We start from the raw sequence: 18,145 nt of genomic DNA, 5'->3' as shown, positions 1-18,145 counted from the left end.
TGCTATTCTGATTATGTACAGCAACTCCTGAGTATGATTATAATCCATTACACTTAGTATAAGCCCCTTTGCATGCCCCAGTTGTATAAAGAGGATCCAGTGACTTGTGCTTCCTTCATGGCTGGTTCTCCATCACCAGGTTATTGGACAAATTTGCTCTTGGATGAAGCTTTAATTAGTTTTGATTAGCAATCCTAGAGCAGATGACACACTGCGGGTCACAACAGCAAAACTGAGTTTTGTATTTGTAAAAATAAAGTAACACTATGACCAGAGAGGGAGATAAGTGTGTATACAATCTCTCACTCATTGTGGGGATGGAGTAGCAGCAATTTCCACCACACCTGAGAGTTGTGAGAGTTCTTTCTACAGCAGCAGGAAAAGTCCAATCATTCTCTTAAAAAAGGATTCTTAAAAACCCAGTAATTATAGTAATAATAATATTAAGAAATCGTGTAGACATAATCTTCCATCATCTCTGAATTGGGCAAGCCTCAAAAAGATGAGGTTTTGTTCTCAAGTGCTTGCATCTATTTGCTTCTTTCACACCCTAAAATTACATTTAGGTCATTACATTTAGGTCATCTTTATAATGGCATTTCCTATCCACCACAAGAAGCACCGTGCTGGACACTTTGGTCTCCTGCAGGAGGCTGAGGAGGGGCCAGGAGCAGGGGCTATCAATTAAAATGCTCCACAGCAAGGGGGCAGAGACTCACTTTTCTTTGGGCCCCAGCAAGGCTGTTAAACAAATCTGAGATTTGAAGATATAGCCTCAAGCTGCTCCAGAAGAGGTTCAGGTTGGAGATTAGGAGGAGTTTCTTCACAGAAAGGGTGAATAGATATTGGAATGGGCTGCCAGGGTGGAGTCATCATCCCTGGAGGTGTTTAAGGAAAGACTGGACATGGCACTTGGTGCCATGGTGTGGTTGACAGGGTGGTGTTCAGTCATAGGTCAGACTTTATGAACTCAGACATTTTTCTCAACTTATTGGTTGGAACTTACTGGTTTTGTGATTCTGTAAAAGTGCAGTCCCTCTGTCATTCAAAACCAACAGTGATAGTCAAGATGTCTGTCTGGCCAGTGCCTACTGCCTGGATTCCTAGTCACATTTTGACTGTGAGCATTGATTTTAGTCATCAGACTAATCAGTCTCCTGTCTGATCTCTCAGACAGGAGAAAAATTTTTATTTAATTCTAAGATTAAGTATTTTGGGACAGTGAAGGGTCCTAGAGTCTAAATCTAATTCCATTTTTACTGGGTTTTTGTGTGTACTGCTCTTACTCCCAGAATTAATCATCTTGGGTTTCTGTGGTCTTTGTACAAAACACATGGCATGGAGAGAAAGGATGTAATTTTGCTGACTCTAGGAAAATGGTAAATAACCAAATGTATATGTCAGGAATAGGGAGTAATAGCTTCAAATGCAAACAACTGTTAGCACCACATTTTAGTGCATTAATAATTTATATTCCATGGAAAGTTTAATTTATGCAAAGTGAGAGTTTTGTGGTGTAGTTACTAAAAGCATACATGATTCTGGGGATAACTAATCTATAGTGAGCCTGTGACTGCCAGGACTCTTGGTTCCATCACAGTTTTTGCATACAGTTTGCACAGTGTCTTTCTCAACACACCTTACTGGACTCCTACTGAGTCCAGTCTCATCCATATTAAAAAAGCTGAGGCATGGGGAGCACAGCAGAGGCACAAAGCACGAGAAAACTGAGGCACAGGAATGAGGGAAGGACACTTGTCTGAGTCTCCAAAGATTTAATTCCTGAAGATGGAGAGCAAATGAACTTGAAGGTTAATAGGTTAATTTGGTGTGTGTGTTTAGTTTTGGTATGGAATTGGGAAAAAAAAAAAATGAACTGGGTTCCATGGGCTTGATGGTGCCCAAAAATTAATGTTTCAGGGGGATTTAAGAAGACCAGTTACACAAATGTTTTTCATTCTACTCTGCCTTGCAAACTTAAGCAATCTTCAGGTCAGATTTTTCCTGCAGAATATATGTGCTTAAACAAGATTGATTTCAAGACATTTGATTGATCAGATGCAAAATAATGTCTATACACCCTATCTTCTTCCAAGGCCAGAAAGTGAAGAGATCAGCAAATGACTGCAGGTTTTTAATAATTTATTCATTAACCCTGAGTTTAGAAAACTAACTAAAAATAAGGTCTGCACATGAGGTTTAAATACCTGTGGTTTAAAAACACTAATGGGGAATGTCAGCCAGCAAGACGGAGCAGCATATGTCCATTCCACCCCACCCTACGCAGCACTTCCTTGTGCTCTGCAGGAAGAGCACCTAAGAAGGGTAGTTCACAAGCTCTCTTTTTGCATTAATTACAGAGCCTGGCTTTAACACTGGTCTGGTTTGTGCAGAGTTGTGCAGCACAGCACTACAGTGTCAGTCATATGAGCCCTCCCCACTGTCACCTCATGCATCCGCAGCAGTGACACACTTTTCTACAGAAGCAGACAGCCACCCTCATTGTGTTTCATGTCAGGCTGACGCCGTGCTGCTGACAAAACAGAGCATCGTGTGCTCTGCAAATGTGCACTACCAGCATCGAGATCTTTGCTTTTCTTTAATGTCTACCATAAGCAAGCATTTGGCTTTGTTTCTCTGTAAATGCTGCATGAGGGAGGAAAGCCGGGATTTGACCTCTGAAGAACATAATGCACAGTTGTGCACCCACAGCATAGGATCAAGGTTTGTCTTGCACTGAAATGAACACAGTTAAAGTCCTCCTTATGTTTTTAATTACTTCTTCAGTCTTTAGTTTGTTGTTCATATTCTAGGGCAAATACTCCATTGTGCCTTTAACATATTCCAAGCACACCAATCTCATATGATCTGCTGTGTTAACATCCCCACTCCACTAGGCCCTTACAAAGTGTTTGTTAGTGTCAATGTTAAGATTTTTGAAAAGCTAACAAATATGCAAATTTGAACCAATATGGGAAAAGCAGGTCAAGTGATCAGAGTTCAGATGAAAGAAATTTTAAACCTCAATTCTGTGCACACCTGGGACCAAAGCAATGTGGCAAGAGAGCCCCATCACTGGAGTGCTGAAGGAGGGCATGGAGGAGGCAGAGCACTGTAGGCAATCAGCAGCCCAGCTCACAGCACTCTGCCGTGAGACAGGGCACTGTCAAAGGCTCATGGATAATGGCCAGGGGGTCACCAAACACAAGGGGTAACATGGGGATATCTGCTGCAGACAACCTCAACAAGAGGTGAAGCAACTCATAGGAAATTGGAGGAAGCTTCACAATGGCAGGGCCAGGTCTTCCAAGCAACATTCCCCACTAGCTGTAACTTCTGAAAGGGCCCTGTGCTGGGGCACAAAAAATCCACTGGGAGTGGAGCCAAATGGGCAGTATCTCCACTGGGATGGACACACAGGGCAGGGGTGTGGTCGAAGGCAGGGTCAGTGACAGCCCAGCTACGGCCAAGCAGGTCTGCAGGAACAAAAGAGATGACGATTGAGACAGAAGAACTGGGAACAGGTACAGGCATGGCACAGTACAGCCCAGACAGGATCTTGCTACCTCAAAAGGTATGACAGGGGAGAGCCCAGGTGAGGCTTCTCCCAGCTCCTTCTCACGCTCACCTTAGCTGTTTCCCTGCAGCTTGGCTCCAGATACCACTGCACTAACCCAGAGCTTGCCTCGAGCACAGGCAGCCATAACCCAAGAAAGACAAGTTTGAGGATCAGGCCTTCAATACAGTGAAAATAAATTGGAGAAATGTTTGCAGTGAAAAAACTTGTGTTTTGTTTCCCTACACAACCAGATGTCACAAGGACAGGTGGTACAGGTATATCAGAGGGATCTGGTAAAAGGCAGAGGCTGGAAGTAGTGAGGACAAGAGAGAGAAGTAGGAAGGTTAAACACAGTCTTGAATCTTAGCTGTCTGTGCCCTGTCCTAATTTTCCTCAGGGTAAAATGAAAAGGATTATCTCTAAGGCTGACATCCAGGGTCACCTCCTTCCCCAGACTTTCCCAGTCCCACCAGGGAGATGCTGCAAATGTCTGACACACCTCCAAGTTGTACACAGGCATCTTCTGAATGGGCACTCTGGTCTTGAAGTTTTGTACTTCCAATGCAAAGGTCACTGTGGGCTCAGAAACCACAAATATTTATAACTCCAGGGGTAGCTAACAGGTATGAGTTCAGTGGAATAAATACAAACCCAGTAGGAACTGTCTTTGTCATGTCAATATGCCACACCAGCTGAAATGAGCACATCTTGTTACCACTGTGTAAGAGGTGGGAAGCATGCACTTCATACAGAATCAGCTGTTCATAGAGAATCAGCTTTCGTTTTTGGAAGTAGAGTTTTTCTCAAGTATTCTGCTATTGTCTTTCTAGGGCAAAAAGTAAACAAAAAAAGAAAGGACTGTACCACCTGTGTCTGCAAACAAACTGCATCCCTCTGTTGGCTAGAATTACAAACTTATACATAACAGAAAAGCTAGCAAATCTACTAAATAAAAAATTCTGCTTATTCCTTCTCAGAGCAGTAGAGGGAGAGATCAACACAGAATTCATGATGGTCAGTCTTTCTTACACTTGATAAGTCTGCACAAATTCTTGCCATAAATCTCCCACGGTGACATTCACAAACCCTCCAGCCAGCACAAGAAAAAAGATTCTAGAAGTTGATTAAAAAATGAAGAGGCCAAATGGAGGTTTGCCCTGAACTAGCTTGTGGGACTCAAGAGTTTACCCTGCAAAAACAATGCAGTGTGAGAGGACTGACAATCAAACCACAGTACACCTCTAGGCAACTGCTCTGGAGACTCATCTTTCTGCTGTGTCTAGCAGGGGATGAACATGTTACCTCTTCTGAAACACAGGCTGCTGACCACTTGAAATATCAGAATGTGGGTCACAATCCTTCTTTCCCTCACACTCCACCAAATTAAAATGAAGGATAATAAACCACTAAAAATTGAGATAAATATGTCTTATATCTTTGGCTAATATCTATCTACCAGACTGCGCAAGATGGTCAGGATCTGACAGATTCCACCATAAAAACAAAGGAAAAAAACATCCAATTGTGCAGCTCCTGAGGTCTTTAAACAAAATAACTTACATTCATGGCAATAGATAGGCATTCAGCAGTTCCCTTTGCAAATGTTTCGGGGTTTATGGCCAGCCTTCAGCCCTGATCTAGGGAACCCTGTAAGTCACTTTAGTTAATGTCACTTTCCTGAAGAATTTCATTTGTGGAGCCTAATCAGCATTTGCACTGCAGACACTGGGGAAAGTGTTTAAGATATGCCCAACAGATGCTGTGTGTCACACTAGCAAAATACTCGTGGTGAGAAATTTCAGTGGGAATATTTTGCTTAATCAAAACTAAATACATTCTCATAGAAACAATAACTGATGCTAATGACCAATACTATATTGTTCACAGACACAGAAATTATCTTTCCTTTGACAGATTTTAAAATTCACCAGCTATTCACTGAGGAAATTTCTAGTGAGGAAACTTTCCCAAGGTAAGTAAATTTCGCAGCCAAATTTATTGGTGTAAATGCTATTCGCATCCTTCTCCATTGCCACTATTTGGCTACCCCTTCATAAAACAGAAGTGTGTTCGACAGAAATTTTAAAACTGCCTTACCAGCAATGTGAAGAACCCTGGATTAGTAATTCCACTTGCCTGTGTTATCATACATGGGCATGTGTATGAATGAGTGTCACTCATCTGAATGGCTCCACACAGTTACTGCCATTCTGCAGATCCTGTAAAAGCTGACTCCTCCATAGACTGAAGTTGAAAGAACTTGGGAAGAAAGCTGCAACAGTCTAAATACCAGGTAAAGGTGTGTCTTCTGGCAAGTGATGATTAAAATCACCAAGTTTTATACTTTGTCAGATTAAGTAATTTGAGGCTTTGTGTGTTAAAAGAGGAAGGCTGCCTATTTCTCCTTGGGTCTACTTAAGACTTCAGTACCAATGGACTCTGTATTATCTTTGCCCTTTTAATCATATAATTTCATGTTTATACATAATACAAATCCTACAATCAGAATACAAATACATCATCAGAAAGGCAAGAAGATAAGTCAGATCAAAGCCAACCCTATTTCTGTGGAGTAGAGATACTCATTGCTCTGCTTATTTTTAGCAAAAGATGGTGGGTAAATCTGAGCCAGCATGTTTTCATTCAATCTGTCCCCGGACACTAACAGATGGTGCTTCCTCGTGCCAACCACTAATGTACGTTACATTGGCACTCAGTGTCAGGACACAAAACCCGCCAAGTCCCTGCTTAAATCTGCTGATGCCAGGAAATTTGATAATAAACAGCTAGCCAGGGACACAGTCCCAAGTTTTTAGTCTACCTCCAAAGCAGCAGAGAAGCTGTACCTGTGCAATGGTGTCAGCTGCTCTGCACTTTGTGGCTATCAACAGAGCAGAGGGTCCTGGACTGTGGAAAAAGGGGACTTGAGACTAAGCAGGTATGTATCTAAAGATGGAGGGAGGGCCATCTGCTTCAGGGTAATTAGCTGTGTACTTAAATCTGGGCTTTGAGAATCCTGACAATCAGGACCTTAATGTTCAAACCTTTGAACAAATGACAATTAATATAAATCGTTATAAATATAAATATATGCATATATATGTGCATATATTACCTGGCAGAATGATTTAACTGTTTAGCATTTCTCAGTGCCCCTTGAGCACTGACCATATTAAATTCAGTCTCATGGATCTACTTTCCATGGCTACTAATCCAAAATGATAAGGTCACCTGCAAAAGAAAATTCCACACAACTCCTCTGAGGAGCTCACTCTGTTTCACAGGTCTGTTGTGTTTATTCTTTGAATACAAGCATCCAGAATTCTTCAGTTGTAAAATTCTTGTTCCTTTCCACCAGGTGCCTCAGTGCCCAGGCTTCTTTCTTGGATTGCTCAAAGCTTGGTATCCACATCTTTTGGAGAGAAATCCAGCCAGGGTTTGATGATGAGAACCAGAATGCCTCTGGTTTTGGGCAGCTGAGATGATTAACCTGAGCCTCCCACCTCTGGGGCAGCCATCCCTGGCAATGAAGACAAATAAAAGGGGTTATTCATGGATCCAGGCAAACAGAGAAGAAAAGTGCTATGCCATTAATAAACTGTCAAATCACATCAGTTACACTTTCCTTCCCACTGCAGGCTCTACCTGTGGAAGGCCTCTCCTAAGTGACTGGGACAAGACCAGTCATGCTGACAAGTCATGCTTCTGAGTCTCATATAAGGTTTGACTGCAAATGAGCAGCACCAGCCCGCACAAAATGAAATTATAAGACAAGGAGTTATATTTTCATCATTATATTTTGTTTTCATCTTACATATGCACACACTTACTGAGATTATTTTTCTAATGGAAAAAAACAAGCCATGAATCTGGCCAGGAGAGTAAACTGGTCTTCATAATTTTATTGACTAGAGAGCCACAAAAGCACAGCGAAGGAATATCTGTATCTAAATATTCTCTATCTTTCCATTGCTGCATTCCTAGCTCAAAGAGAGAATATATGTCCAGATTTGCACTGGTCTCAAAGAGCAAAGTCTGGTTAAGTGTAATGCTTAAGTTTGTAATTCTCATCACTTCAGCTCACCTTAATAACTTCAAAAGTTTTCTCCATCTCCCTTCTACTGGCTGACCATTTACTGCATTGCTCAGACGGGGATCAGCTAAAATACAGCTCCTCACAAACACACAACCTGGCTTAAAAATTGTTTCAGTGTTTAGTCACCAAAAGTGGCCACATACATATAGAACCCAACAGTCATAGAGTGCTTAAAACAGACCAGAAGACAGGGCTCTCTAGTTCAGCTCACTCTTCCAAACAGGTGTAATCATATATCATTGCCTAGGGCAAAATTGAGTTTAGTCTTAAACACCTGCAAGGACAGAGATCCCACACCTTTCTAGACAACCTCCTTCCAGATGTTCCAGGTCATCTGAAGAAAGTCAACATATGTGGCTACTTTCTGCAACATGAAGAAAATCTCCTCCCTGAACAAGTCAAGACTTTAGCTGAAAATGACCACCAGCTCAGTGGTCAATGTCATGTGCTCACAGACTGCACTGCAGCACTGTGAGGAACACACGTTCTCAACACCTGTTTACATGAGAGTGCACAACCCAATGGCACTGGAATACCATGGCCGTCAGCTAGCCGGAAATCTGTTAACCAAACTTCCTGGGACAAACCTGACCCTCGTGCCATTTTAAAGCCTCTCTGAGACACAAACACAAATTCACACATACCTTTTCTTTCCGCCTGATGTTTTCCCACACTCTGTTACAAACCATGCACTCAAAGGTGTCAATGTAATTGTCCTGGGTGATATCTTGCACTCCCCACTTGCGTTCCTTCATTGCTCTAAGCAGTCTTGGGTTGGAAATGTCCCCTTTCAGTTTCCATTGTAGATAGGACTCATATTCTTCATCATCTCTATCCAGTGTTTTGATATAGTGGGCCAGATCCCGAGGGTGTGAAAAACTGGATACCAGGATTGCACTCTTGTTACTAGGAAGCCAGTCTACAATGCTGGGAGACCCGAAGTACACTGGCACCACTCCCAATTTCAGTGGCCGCCAGAGTTTTTCAGTGATGTAATCTTCACAGATAGCATTTTCAAAAGCAAGAATGAACTTGTACTGTGCCAGTATTTTTAAAAAGTTTCCATCATCCATTGCAGCTGGATTTCTGAGATGCTGAGGAAGGTCTCTGTTATGCAAGCATTCCCCATAAGAGTCCACTTCAATGTGGCACATCAGCTCACGCACATAGCTGTCCCGGTCCGAAGGGGGGTTGCAATCAGACTGCACGTACACAAGCGGTGCAAGCCTTTTCCTCAGGCTGTTTTTCATCTGCAGGGGGATCATGAACCTCAATGACTTCAGGACCTCTACGCCCTCAAGATACTGAGTGGTCAGTGGCAGGTGAGAGTGGCGGCTAAATGTTGCAGTGTGGTTGAATAAGGTGATGGTTGCTTCGTGGAAGAGTTTGTAGTTGTTTTTCGGTGACTCTTCATGAAAAAGGGCCCAGTCATGATATTCTTTACGAGGGAGAGGTAAACTGTCTATACTGAAGTCAGTACCTAAACAAAAGCAAACAGTTCATCCTGCTCTTGTCATGTGACACTAACTACAATAACACAGAAGTCTAGTTTTAATTTAGTATCAGCGCTACAACCATCACATTTCTGACACTAAAAGGCAGTTATTTCAAAGAATGCAATATTTGCAAAGGCACAAGAGCATAATGACAGGTAAAATTGAATTTCACAGCAGAAGAATCTAGAGAAGTGGGATCAATAGTTAATATTAGAAGAGGTCTCCTTTCATGTCATATTAGTTTAAAGGCCTCTCATTTCAAAGGATCACTAGGAATTCTATATTTTAATGCACTGAAATGAGACTAGTAAAATGTTTCATAATCCCCTAGTTTTCTAAATAGGAGAACAGATGGTATTTCCTCTGTGATGTGAGGAAAATGGTTACTGCGGAACTCAGTTTGGTTCTAGTAATAAATGGATGCTGAAACTAAACTAAATGGATGCTGAAATCCTAGACAGGATTAAGGAGAAAAAAATAATTACTTAAGTTTTGAAAAAACATTGTACAGTAAAGATTTAGGAAGCCAAACTATTAACTTTTCAAAGAGAAAATTAAGAGGTGATGTATCACAGCTGCCTACCAGATACATGAAGAAGTAGCTTCTAGCAGAAGACAGCTCCTCAAAGTAATGCAAATATTAGAAGAAGAATAATGTCTAAACTCTAAAACAAGTCAACTGCAGAAATTGGGAAAACTGTGGTCAAAGCCTTAGGACAAACCTAGGTGACTTTTCTCAAAGACTGATCTGTGCAAAACTAAGTTGAAAGTACCAGCTCATTAATGCAACACTTGCCCTCCCTTCACTACTTCTGCACTACACTATTACAACCAGCCTTCCTGCAGATTAAATGCAAACTTGCCCCATTTCTGTCAAGGTACTTCCTCACTGTCCTAGAACTGTATCTGTTTTCTACTTAAGTAAAGGCACTGAACATGCAAAACTTTTAGCTAATATTGTCAAGCAAGAGAGGTTCAAAACCTGAAACACTGAAGAGCTGGTTTGGAAAATATCACAAATTCTATCTTAGATAAACTTCAGTGGCAACGTAACCTTTGTGTAATAAACTCCATGGATGATTGCATCTAGGACAATTGGGAATATAAGGTCTTAAACAAGTTGTGTTCAATCCAACTAAGGAGAATGGCCAGCAAGCAGCAGATTCTGTGGAGGCAAGACAATGCTTTCTCCATGCCAGCTTCTCTCTTTCCTATAAGCCAGAGATGCACAGTCACAAGAAGCAGGGTCAAACAGTGGCCATATCTCTACAGGGGGCTAAAGACCACAAACAGCCACAAAGCACCCCAACTCTCCATCAGAAGACTGCACATCCCTTGTACTGTTGCATCAGACACAAAAAATTCCCACCGTGGGAAGGGACTAGGTGTTCTCAAGTCAATTTAAATGTATATAACCCAGCACACTCCTTGTTTTGCAAGCCCCTATCCTCAATGAATGAAAACTGCAACCATCACTCCTATCATAAACATCAAAATTGCAATGATCAAGAATCATCACTGGATTCATCAGAGGCAGTCTTTTTCCTCTTCACTATCTACTTCCTCTCTTTTATCCCTTCCTCCTCTTTTTCTGTTTGTTTTCCGTACATATTTTCTTCATGAGATTTTTATACTTTTATAGGAAAGAATCAGAAGAGCCACATACCTCCTTTGCACTGTAATTAAATTGTTTTGAAATAAACCTGGCTGATACATACACACCAGTCATTCAGAGTTGTTTCACTTTAATTCACCCAAGGGATCTAGTAACAGGAACTTCAGTTACCATCCTTCAGAGGTGGGTCATAACACTATCTCACTCACACTTGTAACTTTTCACTCTCCATTCTCCCCCAACCTCAAACCACTGATGGCAAAAATAAGGGGGTGCTAGCAGAAGTCTAATGCAGAATACTGATCTAAAAACTAAGATATAAAGATTTTAAAAAATGCCCAGTGGTCCTTGCAGCTGTATAAACCTGCCAAAATGACTCCAAGGACTACCTTATAAAACTAATGTGAGACTTGATTACTGCAGCAGAGGTAGAAGTTAGCTGCCAGAAATATAAAAATCTATAGAGCAAGATCCTTCAAGAGCATCAGGTGGGGTTTTTTTAAGGCCACTAAACATCGACCTTCTGTCTTCTACTCAGGTCCTAAGTCCTCAGCACTTAAAAGGATGAAAGGCCATGCCACTCAATGAAAAATGCTATCTGCTTCTTGTTTTCTTGTTTTTGATGTGTTATTTTGTAACAGAAGAAGTGATGAAAACTGAAAGTTAATCAAATTCTCATGGAGAAATTCAAAAAGTCTGTCTGGCTTTGAAAATACTTTGTTCTAGGTCGTGCCAAGAGAAGTAACAGGGCATACCTACAAAAATTAAATGCTGTGGATGGAAATCACAGCACTGCAGCTCAGTCTCTCACAAGGTTGCTCCCTCTTTCAGGTAGTAATGCAGGGAAAAGGGAGTGGAAACATAGGCAAGAATGGGAGAAAGACAAAAAGGCAACATATAAAACTTACCAAACTAGGAGACAGTTAAGTCAAGCAAAGAGAAACTCAAAAATGCACTGTAAAATCACAGAATCTCAGAATCATTTAGGTTGCAAAAGGCCTCAAAGATTATCAAGTCCAACCTTTGACCAATCACCATATTGTCAACTAGATCATGGTACTTAATGCCATGACCAGCTGTTTCTTGAACAACCCCAGGGATGGTGACTCCACTATCACCCTGAGCAATCCATTCCACTGTTTATCAACACTTTCCATGGAAAAATTTCTCCTGATGTCAACCTGAACATTCCCTTGGTTTAGCTTGAGGATGTGTCCTCTCATCCTGTCACTGCTGCCTGGGAGAAGAGACCAACCCTCCCCTGGCTACAGCCTCTTGCCAGGCAGTTGTAGAGAGTGATAAGCTCACCCCTGTGTCTCCTTTTCTCCAGGAGAAAGAAACTGAAACTTCCACTGAAATTCCAGGAACAACCCCAGCTCCCTCAGCCATCTAGCCATCTTCATTGGACCTCCCCTCCAGACCCTTCCCCAGCTCTGATGTCCTTCTCTGGGGCATGCTCCAGCACCTCAATGTCTTTCTTGAAATAAGGGGACCAAAACTGGGCAGAGTACAGATCAGAGCACATCAGAACAACTGAATTTATTACAACGCATAATCAATATCAGTCCAGCAAGAAGACAAAAAGGATCAAAGGGAAGATAACATCAGCATGCCCCCTATCCCATGAGATGAAGGAAATAAGGAAGCATATGATGGAATTTTAAAAAGCACCACAAGACTAGAATTATGAGCAATTTCACTTCCTAACTACTAATTTGGAGATCTTAGATATGCAATAGAGAAATATATATAATGCTAGGAGAAGCTGTGCATTTCAGGAGACATTTTTCACTCAGAAGTCATATTCCAAGGATTCAGTTATGCATTTTAGAAGACATCGTCCATTCAGAAGTCATACTCCAAGGACTCCAGTACAGAACAGAGGGACACCCTTCTCTCTTAGGAACAACACCCCTGAGGCTCTGACAGATCCAGCTCATGCTGATTCAGTCACATTGGCAGCTCATGCTAATTACTACACTCTATGAATTATGTGACACTGAAAAGGTGGAGTTGGGAATCTCTTCCTAAAGCAGAAACAAAGTCTAGCAAGGGGATGCCTCATTTAATTTTAAAACAAAAGACAGTGACATTTGACAAAGTTATCGCCTACACTGAGGGGCTCCCCAGGCCAGGACAGTGAGCTGGGACAAGCTGCAGGAAAGTTGGTGATCCTAACAAAGAAGTTGTGCTGGGAAACATCTACACCTTGTATTTTTGCACAGTACTTTTCTTAATCTTTGGATCATTCTTCTCTTGACTAGCTTACTGACCAAGTACTTGGGAAATTATTGCATTTTCTTTATAAAGTGAAACTGTGCTCTGATCCAGCCTTAGAATGGAAATTCAGATATTCAAGTTTTCACTCAGCAGGCTCTTTAGAGGGAAAATCTGTAAAAGTAAAATATACCTTTTTCACAGCTCAATGCATCATGGCAGGGGGCAGAGAAGGAGAGGAAGAGAGACTGAGAGAAAAACTCCCTGTTCTGGCATTGTGAGATCATTTACTGTGGTTTAAAAATAAGCAACCATTTTGTGTATTTTGACACTTATCTTTACAAAGTTTGTAGTCAGCATCACTGTAAAAAGAAAAAAAAAAACAAAAAAAAAACAAAAAGCTACAGAAAGTCTTATGCCCAGTATAAATTGTCTCTTAGAAGTGTGAGAGTAACCTGTGTCCAGAAGTCTGCTAAAAATGAAGAATAACAATCCCTATAACACTGAAAAAGACAAATGAAACTGCTACCAGAGACCAAAATCACCAGACTTTACAGCTTTCCTGTGATGCAATTCAGCTTTCTTTGTCTTTAATTGGGTCAGCTTCTCTTCCTTTGCTGTTATTGCTTTGCTTTCATGGTTAATCACCATATTATTTGACAAAGCTGACCTACTTGGAGATCTAAAAAGATTAGTGATGAGAAGTTTTTGTTTCACTGCTAACTACCAAGCTTAAGGCACTTCTTTCCTATATTTCCAGTTCACCTGTATTCAGATTGAGCAAATGAGATTCAGTATCCTGATTTATTTTGTTTTATTTCCAGACAAAATATCTGAACATACCAGTCAAAGAAAAGTAATTTACTTATTTTTCTACCTAAAACTCAGGTTTTCTTTCAAAAACAACTGTGTGGGCGGGAAAGAACAAGGTTGATGAAGGTCTATTTTTAAATGATGCATCTTTCATGCTCTGTAGACTCACTTTACAGTGTACATAATGGGAAGTCCCTGGCAGAGCCAGCACAGCTCAGAAGGTTGCACTAGCTGCTGCTCCCTGTATGGAATCAATAGGTTTCTTTCACTACATTCCATTTAGAGTCTGCTAGCAACTTCTTGGCACGTGAGGCAGGGGAGTTGCACTGTTACCAAAGAGTGCATTATTTTTAGACAAAAGACTTGCACAAGTGCAACAAAGGCCTTGCAGAACCTCTGCTAGGGGTGACAAGCCAGAAGACTGGAAAAAGTTGGCTTGATCTCAGACTGTCTTTAAATGCCTTGGCAATGACATGAAATTGTCTTTTCTTCCACGAACAGGGAGTACATGTGACTGGAAAGCAGTATGAGACAAGGCATCAGTCATATCACAGATGTGCATGGTCACTTTTTGGAGTACTTTTAGAGAGCACTCTTAGTGGTATTCAGCACCAGGCAAAGTTTAATCCAATGAGCTGCAAAAATTTCCTGTTCTAAATCATTGCCACGTAGAATATTTAATCTCTATGGGGAAAGAACTAAGCGGGAGGAAAAGTGACTTCTTTAAAAAGAAATGGATTCTTACCATAGAACAGAAATGCTCTTGTCATCTGATTGTGCTGGTAGGTCTTGTTTATAGTAAAGAAGCAAACATCCTCTCCACACTGACTGAATCTCCCTGTCTCTCCAGTCAGGGGAGACCACCAGAGCAGGACAGGATAACGATTTACATCAGACTCTGTCTTAAAGCTGCTGTGAAGTTCTTCCTTCTTAAACTGAAAAGAATGTCTCTCCCCAGGCTTCAATGGGCTGCTGTGTAAACTGGAGATTACTGATACCTTATTCTCTGAATTGCCCAGTTCGGTGATAACCTTCAGGGAAATAAACATACACATCACAACACATCATTGTCATTAGCCAGGACATCTGCTTGCAAACCAGAATTTAAGTATCAAGCACTAAGTCAGTATGTTAAGTTTCTGTCAATCAAATTGGATGCATTTCACTGACTGCAGACATCAGGTCATCTGATACCAGAACAGCAAAAGCTTTAATTTGAAATTGTAAGGAGAAGGCAGAAAATATATTTCTGTAGTGAGATATGTGACTTAACAACACAACTTCTGCTTTCTCCCTGGAAAATGCAGAAAACAGCCCTTCAGTAGCCAGGTTTCTTCTGAAAATTAGCTGTTAAAAAACCCATTAAGTTTTCTGTGGGTCCAGCCTTGTCCGCCAGCCTAACGAGTTCAAACATGTGAAAAGCGGAGGCAATGCTGGATAGAGGCAACACAACATGGCACAGTGTGGCAACATTTCTGAGAAACTCCTCCAGGAGCTAAGAATATATACAAGAAAGGTATTTTCTGGGTTATGTCAGAGTCAGCTATCACCATGAGGCCAATGCTGCTAACAGAGTAACTCCTGGTGAAGCACAGACTAGTATGGAAAATGTCTGTCACCTCTCTGATCTGACAGAATTGTGTCCTGCTTTGACAGCAATCTCATGCATACCCCACCCCCTTGCCCCTGTACCTGGAGTGTCAGCACAAGGAAAAAGGCAGCTGCAAAGCAGAAGCAAGATGCCCAAAGTATCTTCCTCCTCATCCTAATCATGCTGCACTACCAGGTCTGCCAGAGCAGTTACATCTAGGCATTAGCAAGGTTGCTCGTCCAAAGTCTTCACTCTCTGCTGCTGGGTTTTCCCACTTTATCATTATTGCTCTTCATGGTGGCTGCTGCTGAAAAAGAGTAGAGCATCAACACAGACAGCTCCTTCAAAGCTCAGTGGTTAGTTCCATGTCCACCCATAAACTTCTGTAGGTGCCAGAGCCACATTTTCAGCCAGGTATCCAGAAAGCAGCCTGCACAAGACAGCACTCTTGCTCACAAAGCCCCAAGCACCTACTCTCCCTGCAGTCATCCTGGACATCCTCTCATCCTTGTAGTCAGTGTAAGGAATGCTGATGGCACTGGCTCAGTACTGGGTGAGGGCCACTGCTTTCATGAGTTTCCGATGTCAAGCTGTACTGCTTTTCAGCAGACTCACAAACAGGGAAGCAATGAAAGATTTTCCTTCACTGGGTAATCTCTGAAAATGTTCCTGGAAAAGGCACACAACTACCTGCCCTTGGACTTTACTATATTTCAGTCTTCTGGGACTTCTCTTCACAAACATAAAGAGCTCATGAAACATGCTCTATGTCCAATGCATAGAGAAAATAACCACACAATATACACACAATTCTGTCCACACATAAACCCAGTTAAATTTAACAAGTTCCCCTTTCTGAGTAATCTGCACTTGTGTTGGTCTGCCTCTCTTCAAATAACTTTCCCTTCCCCAATGCTTTATTTTAGCTTTCAGCTACTGTTTTCTCACATGATGGATGTTTCTGTACAAAAATCCCAACTCCTGGCAACAGGAGAAGTTGTAAAAGTCCAGCCAGGTCTTGAAAAATAAAAATAAAGGACGGTAGAAAGATAGGACTGTAGCACTCCACACAGATATGTAAAGTTTGAAAATGTGAGTGTTCTGGAAACTCAGAGATATGAGATTTATGCTGTTTTTCCTGCCAGATTTGCCCTCATCTTAATCTCAATCACAAAGTTCTAAAGCCCTCACAAAGAGGGATGGGTCCCAAACCTACTGCCTGCTGTAGTACTATCATGGTGGTGCTGACAGCTAAAGGGAAAAAATTATTCTTTTTCTGCTCCCACTGACACATGAGTTCATCCATTTCCCTCAAACACCAGAAAGGCCTCTTTAGCAAAAGCTGACATGAAACCCTGCTGTGCAGTTCTGCTCTGCACAGGCCAGCTGCTTTTGAAGGTCTGTGTGGGTGTGAAAGTGCATGGCTGCCAGTTAAGCGCTTCTCAGATCAGGCAGGATTTTCTATAAAGCCTCTGCACCTTCTGTGCCTCCTGCAGTACAGCCAAAAAGGGGCACCATGAGGGGAAGGGGATGAATTCTGCCCACTGCTGCATTGGCACACCTGGAGCTGGACAGTACTTTTTAACACTATGTATCTTACCAGGCCAGTGCATGGCAAAAAGCAAGATTCTGATGATCCACTTAATACCACCCTAACCCCTGGCCTGATAAAAGAGACTACTCTTGTAGTAATTGTCACATTTTCAGGTTCTAGAGGGGGAACTGACCACAGCATGGGTGTACACCACCTATTAACCCAAGGCATCACTGAGCCATGGCTTCATTTTTGCATCTGCGCCGCCCAACATGCAATACTTCTGCCGAGCACTGCGGCGCGTAGTCGGGCTGGGCCGGGCAAGGCTCTGTCCCGTCCCAGCAAAGCTTTCCCACCTCTGTCAGTCTGAGCAGAGGTCCTGAGCACTTGAGGGAAGGAGGATAAATCACCACCCCAGGCTGCCCTGCGGGAGCAGCAGCTCCCTGCAAATCCTTCCAAACTTCCTGCCAGCTCTCCCCGCCGCCTCTCCTTCCAGCTCCGTGTCGCCGCAATTCTATGGGCTCAGCATCCCAGCCAGGGCTTTTCCGGCTCCCTGAAACGCTGCCCCTTCCCGGAGCTCTGCGCATCCCGCAGCCGCGGCCCTGCTCCCGCCGTGGGTCAGGCATCCTCCGGCCAGGCGTACTCACCCCGAGGAACTCGCTGCCGCCTCACCTCCGCCGTCCCCGAGGGGGTTTGGGGTGTTTTGCAGCTTTTTTTTAACTTTGAGCGAGCGCACCCCGCGCGGGCGGCGGGCGCGGGGCGGGGGCGGTGCGGGGCGCGCCTCCCTCCGCCCAGCCGCGGGGGCGGGGAAGGGGTCGGCTCTGCCCCGGCTCCCCGGGGCCTGCACGGGCAGCGCGGAGCAGCGAGCGCCGTCAGAGCGACATCGCTCCCGCCCCGCCCGGCGGCTCTTCTGCAAGCCCTCCCTGCGAGCCCTCGCCTAATTCCCAAAATAAATCCGCCCCGACACTGATTCCTATAGCTGTTTGCATAACAACGCAGCAACGGGTTTGTGGGGGTTTTTTTACAGCAGTGCTGTCCTGACGGAGAGTTTACACTGACTGCATGAGACCAGCGGGCAGTCGGAAAGAGAAATGGATCACGGCAGCTGGGAAGCCCCGAGGAGCGGAGAGCCGGCCCGCATCCCTCGTCCCTCTGCGGCAGGCATCCCGCAGCTGGGACCGTGCCTTGCTTCCAGCCTTGCCCAGGCATCCCTACCCGACTGTC

The 18,145-nt window shown here is 43.1% G+C and overlaps 1 protein-coding gene across 2 annotated transcripts; it reads right to left on the bottom strand.

Annotated features, from left to right (window-relative positions):
* Positions 1 to 6,831: 6,831 nt before the first annotated feature.
* POFUT3 (protein O-fucosyltransferase 3) lies at positions 6,832 to 17,715 on the bottom strand. 2 transcript variants are annotated; one of them, XM_021534807.3, is made up of 5 exons: positions 17,569 to 17,715; positions 15,489 to 15,694; positions 14,542 to 14,827; positions 8,300 to 9,135; positions 6,832 to 7,079 (listed from the first exon to the last, which is right to left on the bottom strand). In XM_021534807.3, exons 2-5 carry the CDS (start codon positions 15,567 to 15,569, stop codon positions 6,855 to 6,857), a joined length of 1,428 nt encoding a protein of 475 aa, XP_021390482.1. In that variant the 5' UTR covers positions 15,570 to 15,694; positions 17,569 to 17,715; the 3' UTR covers positions 6,832 to 6,854. The 2 variants fall into 2 exon arrangements, with proteins under 2 accessions (XP_021390482.1, XP_021390481.1); XM_021534806.3 differs by having other exon boundaries at positions 15,489 to 15,691.
* Between the last annotated feature and the right edge of the window lie 430 nt (positions 17,716 to 18,145).

Source organism: Lonchura striata, chromosome Z, assembly GCF_046129695.1.
Source record: "Lonchura striata isolate bLonStr1 chromosome Z, bLonStr1.mat, whole genome shotgun sequence".
Lineage (NCBI taxonomy): Eukaryota > Metazoa > Chordata > Aves > Passeriformes > Estrildidae > Lonchura > Lonchura striata.
The sequence above is the reverse complement of the archived record's forward strand: the minus strand, read 5'-3'. Positions and strand labels throughout refer to the sequence as shown.